Source organism: Liolophura sinensis, chromosome 4 (genome assembly GCF_032854445.1).
Source record: "Liolophura sinensis isolate JHLJ2023 chromosome 4, CUHK_Ljap_v2, whole genome shotgun sequence".
Lineage (NCBI taxonomy): Eukaryota > Metazoa > Mollusca > Polyplacophora > Chitonida > Chitonidae > Liolophura > Liolophura sinensis.
The window spans coordinates 9,607,701-9,619,335 of record NC_088298.1 but is presented as its reverse complement, the minus strand read 5'-3'; the positions used below and the strand labels follow the sequence as shown (position 1 = coordinate 9,619,335).

The 11,635-nt window shown below is 39.8% G+C and overlaps 1 protein-coding gene across 1 annotated transcript; it reads right to left on the bottom strand.

The window, feature by feature from the left end:
* Positions 1 to 1,821: 1,821 nt before the first annotated feature.
* On the bottom strand, positions 1,822 to 10,407 carry LOC135464388 (thyroid hormone receptor beta-like). Its single transcript, XM_064741815.1, has 7 exons — positions 10,314 to 10,407; positions 5,629 to 5,744; positions 5,006 to 5,147; positions 4,583 to 4,806; positions 3,531 to 3,662; positions 2,457 to 2,715; positions 1,822 to 2,108 (listed from the first exon to the last, which is right to left on the bottom strand). The coding sequence occupies exons 1-7, from the start codon at positions 10,405 to 10,407 to the stop codon at positions 1,822 to 1,824; spliced, it is 1,254 nt and encodes a 417-aa protein (XP_064597885.1).
* Between the last annotated feature and the right edge of the window lie 1,228 nt (positions 10,408 to 11,635).

The following is an 11,635-nucleotide window of genomic DNA, read 5'->3' as shown; positions in this document are numbered from 1 at the left end:
CTCCAGTACAAAACCGCACCGAAGCTAACATTCTACCCACTCCAGCATAAGCTTACTGTTGTCTTTTATGCCAGTAAATACGTAACATCTATGTGTATGAGAAAATCGAAAGCACAACGGCGCATGGATATCACGTCACAAACAAATGTAGACGACTTACCGCCTTTCAAAGTCTTATGATGTTTTAACACCTGAGCATTTACTTAAAATAACTTACATATATTATAACATTATGCATTACCAGACTAACACAACCACTATTGCAATTCCGCTCCTTGTTATCTTAGTAAATATATGCGAACAGTATACATATCCCCACAGTTCGAAGGTTCACGGCGTGTCGGAAGTTAGTTATCTCCCTTTTTAATACTCTTTTTTTTTTTTCCGCTGGACATAATGTCTACTTACATAAACCCTTTCATTTCTTACATGAAATATCGTTCACAGTGTGCCAAATCTTTGACTCGACACCTGACACTATCATGACGCACAAACTACTCCCCATGTCAGTGAAATGGATAGTGTGCTATTCTGAAAGACTCTTGAAAGAAAGGAATGAATAGATAGACGATTGCCTACTTATGTGACAGTAAATCTTTGTAGTCCTTTCAATAATGACGTTGTAGGGGTGGACAATCTCATGTTACAATAGTTCAGATATGTTAGAGACGATAATAAAGTGTACGTTTAGAGAACAAAAAAGAAGCGCAGTGGCGTCAATGACTGTCGTCAAATTTTTGCACTCTTTGTTGGGCTACAGACTTCTGATACTGTGGTCAAATTTTTAACCTTTGCTCACAAAACACCCTGTCTAAACGTGTAAGATCTTCACCGCTCTCTAGCAAGTCTTACCCTAACTGTATGATTGACTCGATGATATCCCCTTAGTTATCATTATCCCATTCATCCAAACGTCTGGAGCATTTACAAATATTGGCCATTTCCAATAAGGGGTTTAGTCCACTAAAGTATCTTTCCCTGAAGATGGCACATTTTGATATTTATGCTTCGTCTCTCTATTCTATACCCTGAATGACGATATTTTGGCCTTTTTTGGTAAATTACAGTATTACTCTCCTTTCTCTAACACTGAGTGAAATTATGATTTTTAAATGGCTTACCTAAATGCATCTGAATCGTAAGTATTTTTCAATGCAGGATTCAATAGTGAGAAAGAGGCAAAGCGTTTAAGAACTTGGCATCACACCGGTACCATTTTTCACAGCGTGAAATACGCATTGCACACTGTGGTATCAACCTGACAAGGTCATTTCGGACAATCAAAGCTTTAGACGATTGACTTAGTGCCCCAAACTCGTAACGATAAGTTTACATCTATACAGTAGCAACCTTGCTCAAACCTTCTCATATCAACTCTGTCTTTAATTTCCTTCAGCTCAGATTTCTTTCCCCGGGCTTACCGGAAACTTAACCGTTTTTGAGCTCCCATGTTTAACTGTTTGATCATATTTTGTTATCCTTTATTAGATCGCTGGATTCCCCCCTCCACCCCCCCCCCCCCCACCCCCACCCCCACCCCCCACCAAACCTCAGGAGATTTTTGCTTTTTGGATTTTCGTTCTTTGCATGGGCTGGAGAGAGGAATTTTCCTCTCAGCTCTTTCTCCGATACCCCTTTGGTACAAAATCGTCCGAACGTACAAACCATCTACAACTCAGTACATGGATCAATAATAACAACAACAACAACAACACTAAAGATCAGTCTCTCTGTACCTCCAACTTTCGAAGGATCTTCAAGATAAAGATCTCTTATGATAGGACTCCTGACGCTATTCTTCGTTATATCCAGAAGGCATCCTCATTCAATAGCCATATCTTCCGCTTGCCCTATTTCACTCTGGTCTGAGTTTTCGTTGAACATTTCGAGGAAAAGAGGCGGAATTTCCCCTGAAGAGTCTAACCGGATACAGAGAACTCTCTCAGCATAGCGCGTGCTGATAGTGCGCAGGTCCGTCACTTTCATGAGGATTTTCGCCCAATGAACAGGCTGTAATGGGCGCTTCTCCGCGATGTATCTTTTGTATGCACCCAATATGGCGTCCTGGATTTTCTCCACGGCTCCTGGTTCCTGCAAACCTGATCGATCTGGAAAACAAAAGAAGAAATTATATTTATTTATATATTTGATTGATTGGTGTTTTACGCCTTACCGGTACTCAAGAATATTTCACTTACGACGACAGCCATCATTAAGGTGGGGGGGGGGGGACTGGGGAGTTAGGGTTTTATTCTAACTGTTCTTATAAATGCTTAAATACAGCAAATTGCACACGCCCCAAGCACCACGGCTTTAGCAGAAGTATGTAAAAAAAAAGTCAGTGAAGTTGATTGCAATACATCAGACATCATTGGTCTAGATTTCAAAATGACGTGTTGTCATCTCATTTAACGTATCATAACAATAAAACAAGGCAAGAGGGTCAAACAACTCACCAGACTGCATCAGAAGGACGGCTGCAAGTAAAGCCAGTTCCGTGCTGTCCAGCTGTAGTTTTGACAGCCCCACGGCGAACTCGAAGATGGGCTCCACCAGCACCCCAAGACTGCCCCGAGAGAGCTGTGACCTGTGGAGGGTCATCCCGTTATGTAGTGTCAGCATCTGGTTAAAGGGGTCGTAACGACAGGCGGCGCGAAGGCACATAATCTCCATACAACACGATTTCAATAACAGGATCTGGTCGTCGACGTTCAGCTGTAGGCAGAAAAAGTTGATTGATTAATTGAACTGACTGATTATATGTATTGACTGATTGATTTGTTGGTTAGTTGATTGATAGATAGATTGATTGATCGAGAGATCGACCGACTGATAGATCGCTTCACTGACTGATAGATCGATTCATTAACTGAGAGATCGCTTGACCGATGAATTGCTGGATTTAATGATTTTGATTTCTTTTACAAAATTATATCTAAACTGTTAACCATGCATTTAAAACTTTTAATTCTTAATTCGATGGGTATACCATAATCAGTTCCAGTATACTTGACTTTTGTTTTTCTGATTTCAACAAATATATGACGTCGTCTTAATTTATACAATAAACCTATATCATATTCTGGTTTTGACTCGTAGGCGTCCGTTAAGGCACAGACATCCGTTGACAAGCAGATTTGTTACTTTATTCGCAATGGTCAATCGGTTATCCCCCTTAGTTCGATGCATCCACCATTCACATACGAGATACCTTTAATAGAGCTCATGCGTGGCTTTATTTATTTATTTATTTGATTGGAGTTTTACGCCGTACAAAAAAATGTCAGTTACATGACGATGACCAGGATTATAGTGTGAGGAATGTATTGATTTAAAAGGGACATACAAATGGCTCATGTAATGCCAATTTCGTCGTTCAAATTGACAGGATGTACACATAAATGTTGCCTATAACACTCAAAACTTGCTTCAGAGAGGAATTTAGGTTTACTGGAATTTCACGCTCTTTATCATATATCAAAATTGCAGTCCAGGACACCACTTTATGGATATTCCAAACTTTTGCTCACCTCAGTAAATCCCGGAACACCTTTGGCAAACTCCACGACTTTGACGATAGAGGGCGTCATGACTTCCGCTAACTGATGCCAGAGCTCGGGATCGGCTTGTCTCAGCTTTTCATCACTTGTGTCACAGACAGGCTGTAATTATCAAACGGTGAGTAATGACTCTCTTAATAACCTACATATTTTCAATCAACCATTTATCTAAAGACTGAATGAATGACTTATTGTAAATAACTTAAAATTTCTCGTCGAAGAGAAAGTTACTCTTTGATTCTCTCTGATTCTGAGAGTTCTGCGGACCTGGGACATGAGTTTGTAGGTTTATTTGAAAGGTAGAATGAACCTACATTCTATATAGCTATAGAATATAGCTATAACACTATAGCAAAATATGAGTTTCAGTACCCTGTGACATTTCATGACATTTACGTGTCCCTAGATTACCCCTTTCAAGGTCAAGTTTTAGGTCATTTACAGACCTTTAATATAGTCTGAGGACACTGACTTCTTTGTTTTCTCTTGAACTGACAAATCCCTATGAACAGTAAAATATATTTTCGCACTTATATACTGGCAAAGATTAATCATGTGTCCAGGAGTTCAACAGTCTTTCCTTTTGGCTGGTTCACTCATTTCCAAATACCTATGTAAAGTGTTACTTTTGGGATCTAAAGATTTGGTTCTCTTGGATAATATTAAATTATTTCAAACCACAATTACACCCGGACTACCGACAGATTCAGCCATTAATAGAAATGATGTTCGCTATTGGTATTACATCTTTTTCTTAATATACTTGTAAGGTTTAACCATTTAATATGCAATCTATCATATTTTTTTGTGCATATCTGTAAGGTTTAATTCTTGGGCTAATTTTACTTCATTTTATTTTTTTACTATACACTTGTTAGTTAGCAAATATTATTTTCAAAATACCATTTTTCAAATGTTGTAATTAAATGTAAATAAACGTATTGAGGAAAACCCCTCGTGGCGACTGACCGGGGCAGTCCTCTGTAAATAAATAAAGCATTAAATTAAATTAAAGAACTTACAATGGAATAGTTGTTTGTGATCTTTGCACTTGTGTATTCATAGGCGGTGATTATATTGCTGATCAACTGCCGGTCGTTGTCAGTCATCCCTTCCGGTACGGGAACATTGTTGTCGGTTTTTTCCGGAGACTCCTCCGGAATTTCGACGTGCTCGCTTCTGCGCCTGGCTCGGTTTTCTTCTATCAGTTTCCGTTTGGCAACGCGCTGCTTTTCATTCAGTACCACTACAGTGAAACAACATTCGTGGTTAATTTCAGTTGTAATTGAGAATTACAGGTACCTAAATTTGGAAGAAACTCACTTTTTGACAGTTGTATTTCGCCCTTGAAATGAATGAATAAATAAAACGAATTTTATTTTGGTTCAACGACACATCTGCAATATTTCAGCCTTAGAAATGCATGTCCATATTGTTACACTTACAGTCTGTTGCCATGCCAACGGCTATACACTTGTGGAAGCGACATTCCTGACACTGGTTCCGTGTTGTCTTGTCAATGACGCAGTTCTTGTTCCATTTGCAATGGTACCGTAAATTCTTTTGTATCGTTCTTCGGAAAAAACCCTGAAGACAAGAAAGAAATGACATTCTATATAGACTAATAGGTACAAAGGACAACATATTTAGGTTTCTTTCCTTCAGGTTTTATTAAGTTTTTTTAAGTTTATCCAAGAAATTCTGTCTCAGAAACTTCGTTCTATTCTTTGGAAGATATATCATTTACTGCAAACTGAGAGCAATTGCTTTATCGCATGTGTGTAATATAGGGAAAAAGTCACTCTTAGTTGAGATCATATGACAAATTATTGACCTCTTTCTAAGATTTATTTGAAACACTGTTCACAATAGGATAATTATCTAATACTGTTATAAGTCATATTCTAGATTTATACTACGGACTTCGTCCAAAACGCAACGTAGTTCAAGTATGTGTATACCAGCAAGTCTATGAATCATTTGTCCAACCAAAGGTGGAAAGCCTGCGCAAAATCTACATTATTTTCCCTACACAACAGACGACTGGTGACTGATGTTGACGTCTTACCTTACAGCCCTCACAGGTCATACATCTGTAGTGGTACCCCGTGGCCGCGTCCCCGCATACGACACACGGCTCGGGTCCATTGGTCAAGTCCATGTAACTGGGGATATAGGGCACGCCTGTTGAATATACAAAAACAGCTATATTGATTCACTGTGGGACTCTCCAAATTAATTATTGATTCACTAAAATTGATTATTGATCACACATACAACACGAGTTGTTCAAGTTTACTTTTGCTATACATGCTTGAAATGCTTTCTCAAAAGTAAATAATTGATGCGTGTATGAAAGCGTAAGTGAAATGACTGATTGTTGGTGTTTAACGCAGCTCAGAGAATATTTCACCCTACTGGGATCTTGGCAAATATCTCGGTACGGAGTACTGAATATTTTGTTACAATACAACGGTATTTATAAGAATTCTTCAATATATTCATCTGTAAAGTATAGTTTATCTGATATTGTTAGTAAGTCATTGTGACTGCTTGTTAACATTGCTTGTATTCTCCTGTCCGGAAACTGCATAAATGTTTTTTTTTTCTTTCTTTTTTTTTTGTCAGTTATTCAATCTAGAAATAGATTCGCAACACAAGAATCCTGGTTCTTGCTAAATCGCTATGGCAACGAGGTACCGTGGGATAATTTTGCTGTGATCAGTGAGGAAAGAAACATGTTGTTACTTGTTTTTCTTTGAAGTCAAAGAGCGCCCCCCCCCCCCCTCCCACACCCACAAAATAAAACCCAATCCCAGTACCAGTAAAATAAGCAACTTTACCAGCATGCTCAATGCTTAGCAAAGCCGGATTGAGCCAACGTTATACTCCAATAGGATCACATGGCATGGCTCGTCCCAATTTCAGTAACGCCCCGAAAGCCTGTTGATCACGTGACCAACAGGGCCATTCAGCACGACCAGATAGCCGTGTCACGTGACCATGCTTCGCAGCCTGACAGCAAGTACAGCTGTTTCGCATAAGGTCAAATTATTGCATAACCTTTCACCCCTGACCTTCTTCTATTGACCCCTAGGAATCCGGGATGGGAGCTGGCATTAAAATTACCCAAGTGCCCCGACAGCGTGTCCAATTCAAGGTTTGAACATAAAAGCCTTGCTTGACTTTTGCTCCAAAAAACTTGCCCAGATGCCCATGGGCATAAAGACCGCTAACTCAAAACGTTCTGGCGATTTACGCATGACTTGTAGCTACACACAAATATGGCGTCCAACTGCAAATCTTACCGATACATGGTAATAAATATGTTAGATTGGCACTACTTTTGTCAAACTATAGTGTTTCGGGAGGTAAACTCATTCACCAATCGACGAATGGTTGACAGGATTTATATCACATATGTACTAATGTTCAATCGTTAACAAGTCCGTGAAATGCAAATCTCTACAATGATATATCTGACGTCTTGATTGCAAAGGTTTTTACCTCGCAATTAAGTTACTCAACAGAAAAATAACACAAATGTACGAATATCCAACCGGTATAGTTCTTCTGTATTTTACTCAATATTTTTTCGGGAACCAACAAAATAATTTGCAATTTATTTTCAAGAGAAGGTAACAATATCAAGACCAAGGTGTTCTTAAGCTATTCTTTGTTGATGCTCCTACATCATTTGCATAAGCCTTCACCCTTAGGCAGTCTCTGCATATACATTGCCTATACCACAGCATGTACAGCAGTCCGGCTGTGTTAACCCTTTCTCTATAGTGACCGCAGCCCAGCGAGCACAGGCAGTGCCAGGGAGTGTTGTCATGGTTACCGGTGGTTAAGAGTTAGACAGTCCTCAGCCAAGGTCAACCAGCTATATGGCCGGAGTGCCCGCAGTGGTCAGTGCGTTTTCACAGACCAGCGGGTGACTTGAACAGTCCAGCACCACGCAAAAAATAAAAAGGGTGTTCGACCTTCACCTTGTGACGTCATCATGTCCTACATTGGTAGGCACTCACAATTTGGTAACTATGGTGATATCGCTGTAATCCGCTTGCTAAGAATCTATTTTGCATATGCTAAATAGGAATCGTATCTGTCCACGTCGACTAACCTGATCAACCTGCATAGTTGCAAAGGCCAGGTATACTCAAATAAAACCTGCTGCAACAGCCCACCCCTCACGCAGGCTGGTTTTTGTAAAAGTGCACATACAAAAGGCAGGCCACAATAAAGGGCACAGAATGCAAAAAACAAGGAAGTAGAAGCTATCATTTTGTGACATCTGTCATGCAAGCCTGCAACATGGAACACCGGGGTATCTTTAGTTTATTAAATTTTTCCATTTCTGTTTAACGCAATATTCAATTATATTTTTATTTCAGAAATATACTGGCGGTCGGAATATTGTGGCTGAATGTCGCTAGCAAGAGGAGTTAACCACTGACCTTTGGTGAGTTATTGGCTAATTGTCCAGATGTGATATATGTCATACTGGTGAAAGGTAAGTGGTATCTTAGGCTGAAGACCTCTAATTCAAGCATAGGAGTCTGTTCAGAACAGCGATTTGACCAGAACAGGGATCTGGCCAGATAGGGATTTAACAGGCTCAAAGATTGGACATGGCCCACAAAATAATGATAGAATAATACACAGATCTGGTCCAATAGTTGTAAAACTAAAGATGACCTGCGAGATTCAACCTCATAATAACTAGCATAGCAGCAAGGAGAAAAAGATTTGTCCCCACTTAAATCTGATATGGATACCCAGGTATTAAGTACGTGCTTTCATAAAATTAAATTTATATTGCTTAATCTGATCTGAATTGATCTTGAGTGTATTTTAATGCCACCCATAACAAAACTTTAAAAACCAGACTGACCACTGGGGTGAAAAGAAAAAATATTGGCCAAGATTGGGTTTGTTCTTGTGACGGGAAGATTGTTTTGGAGAACGCTACCTTGTCTTATCCACACACAAAATAGAAGTAGGAAATTTATGTCAGGAGAGTTTATATTGGCTGCTGGATCCTTAGTGATTTATCCGAATATATTTACAAATCCGACATAAACTTAAGAAGGGGCCTCCGTGGCTCAGTTGATTAGCGCGCTAGCAAAGCGTAATGACCCAGGAGTCTCTCACCAATGCGGTCGCCGTAAGAGGGACGATCTTGCAGCAATCTGCGGATGGTCGTGGGTTTCCCCCGGGCTCTGTCCGGTTTCCTCCCACCATAATGCTGGCCACCATCGTATAAGTGAAATATTCTTGAGTACGACGTAAAACAACAATCAAATAAAGAAATAAATAAATAAACTTAAGAGGACCTGGAGAAATATGCAATTTGTTTCAATGTTCGTGAAGCTCGAACGCGTTCACTACCAATTAGATTTTAGACGCAGCCGTTCTTCAAAAAAGACTAAGAAAAGCATAGATATTACAAAGACAATACTACGTATCCATTGTGAAATAAAGCTTTCTTTCTCATAAAGACAAAAATGATATGTCCATACAACTTTAACTTTCTCACAAATACAGCAGCAAATCGAAATACCTTCAAGTCTCTATGATGATCTGGAAGACATTATTTAATCCAGTGCCCTTCTTGTATCGAAAAAATATTTTTATCTGTACTCCACGCGCTTTAGAACGTCAATCCGAAAGTTAGAGACATTTATACTCAACAACAGGGAGCACACTTGAAAACGATAGCTGACTACATTCGTTTAGATTTGGTTTAGTTGACGTTTTATATTTTCTGGTATTTAAGTCTAGAAATACCAAGATTTAACCATTTTTCATTGTAATTTTGGTTCAATCGGACATCCATAGTTTTACTATTCCGTTTTCACCTGCCCTGCTATGCTTTGACGGGCTTTGCTTGCCTAAACACACTGTAAGTGTGCCACCAGAGTTAGCCGATCAACACCGGCTGTTCATTGAAAACCAGCGTAGGCGTTACGCAAGGTTCCCCGCTGTCTCCGATTCTATTCACACATACCGTCACCACAATTAGTGCGGAATTACATAACATTTACGTGGGGCTGAAGCCTCTAGACGGCCATCGACCTTGTCAGGTCATTAGTATGGTGGGTAGACATTCTGGTGACAAAGAATTCTCCATGAGTTGTATATCCCCACTCTCTTTGCAAGGCTGTACGGGCACACCACAAGTCAAGCGTACCGACTAGCACCCTTTGCACAGATGAGATACGTACATGTTTCGTTTTGCAATACATAACTGTTTCTAAAAGGATGGTAAGCAATAAATTGCTTTACATCGTGTGGTAATTTTGTGATCGAAATCAAGTTTATACAACATCCATCGATTACAATTAAGACGCTTAGTACTTTCTTGCAATTAACACAAAATGATAAAAGAGTACATGTAATGTGATTGAGATAATAATATGTTTCAAGGTTTAAGACTACAAATTGTGAAGTAATGTTAAAAAAAAACCAGTATAAAACCATTTCTTGCATAGCGTAAATATCTGAACCCTTCTTAGTATAAACGAACATATTAACTTTGGCTGTTACAATTGTTCGAATTCTAATGTAATACATGTATTTGTCTCCTTAAACGTACTATTCCACTCCTTTCTGTTCATATACTTTTACTTTAAGCCTTGTATTCAAATTAAAAAATAGTTATATATATTTACTATCTAAAGAATGCGTTTTATTCAGTGAATCTTTACATGTATATTTTATTCAAAATATTCAGTGTTATACACTTACTTTTCCTGCGTCCGTTGATCTGCTCGGGCTTCCCGGATGTATCCTCGGGGGAATGGGGACCCATGTTGCCGTTGCGGGGAGAAGAAGACGCCATGTTGTTGTCCACACAACTCGTCTGTTGATCGAACGCACTCCCCTGCTCGGCCCCGTAAAAAATGAAATCTCGCATTCAGATGAATGGTAGCGATCAGAAGCTAGCGAACAAGTCTAGAAAGCGCTTGTACGCATCTCTCAAGGAGAAACAAGAGCGATCTGTTTCTGTAGCCAGTGATCAAGGAAGGTAAACAGCCGGTATGGGAAAATCTTCTACTTCAGTTTCGTTGAAATGTTCTTCAAAATTGCCCTTGATATATCTCATCAGTTCACCAACTCTGCTTGGAAGTTTACCATTCGTCGCTTGTTTTGTTTTGATATGTCTACAACATGGGAAACGTCTTGTTGTCATCCATCTACTACCATGTGAGAAACGAGAATGAACTACCCAAATTCTCCCACCTCATCCGCCCCAGTGGAACACTCGTCACTGGCCAGTACCTCTGTGTCCTGCCTTCTCTCAGGTCCGCGATATGACTAAGCCTGGCTTGACCGCTGCCGTGCAGTCCACACTGCTCTCACCAGCTTACGCTCGGACAATGATGTAAGATCGCAGCCAATCCACGGATGACCTCACTGCCTTACAACGGGGGTCAATCGCAGTGACCAATGGCTTTGCAAGAACGCCAATCCCTGTGTGCAGTTATTTCAAATCTAACACCGATTCTGACCATTTCGGCCATGCATGTATTCACCAAACGGGAAATTCTCAGGCTGACACCCGTAATTACCAGATTAACGAAATTTTCAAAAATTGTTGAAAAATGTTGACGGTATTATTTTTTTTCGTTGCCTAAATGAATCTGTACTTTAATACTTCAAAAAATGATGAGATAAAGAAAGACGTTAATCCGTGAAAATTACACAAAGTTCGTCAACGAATTGTATTTGCCACCCGAAGACTTAGTTTGACAAGTCCACATTCGTTCGTGGGCCCAAACGAAAGCAACTTCTTTATTTTTTGTCAGAAATCTCAGTACCATGTGCAGTACTGATAACTGATGCTTAGGTTCTCTGCTTTCGGCAGATTTGTTTGAAAATATTGTTAAAAGATATAAATATTCTGCACGCACCACCTATACCCCCTTTGAACTCGGACCAGTTCATTTGCTACTCAGGACAAGGTTCTAGATCCGGGCACTCTGGCAGTGCGCGACACATTAGCATAATACGATGACCTCAAGCCCGATAATTGGCCGTCAGTGTTTTAGGGTCAAGGGGGCGGTGCT

Coding starts and splice junctions, on each gene's coding strand:
- LOC135464388 (XM_064741815.1), bottom strand. CDS start 10,407: ATGGCGTCTTCTTCTCCCCGCAACGGCAACATGGGTCCCCATTCCCCC. Junction 5,148..5,628: donor TGACCTGTGAGGGCTGTAAG/GTAAGACGTCAA, acceptor TCTTGTCTTCAG/GGTTTTTTCCGAAGAACGAT. Junction 3,663..4,582: donor TCACAAACAACTATTCCATT/GTAAGTTCTTTA, acceptor TGATAATTACAG/CCTGTCTGTGACACAAGTGA.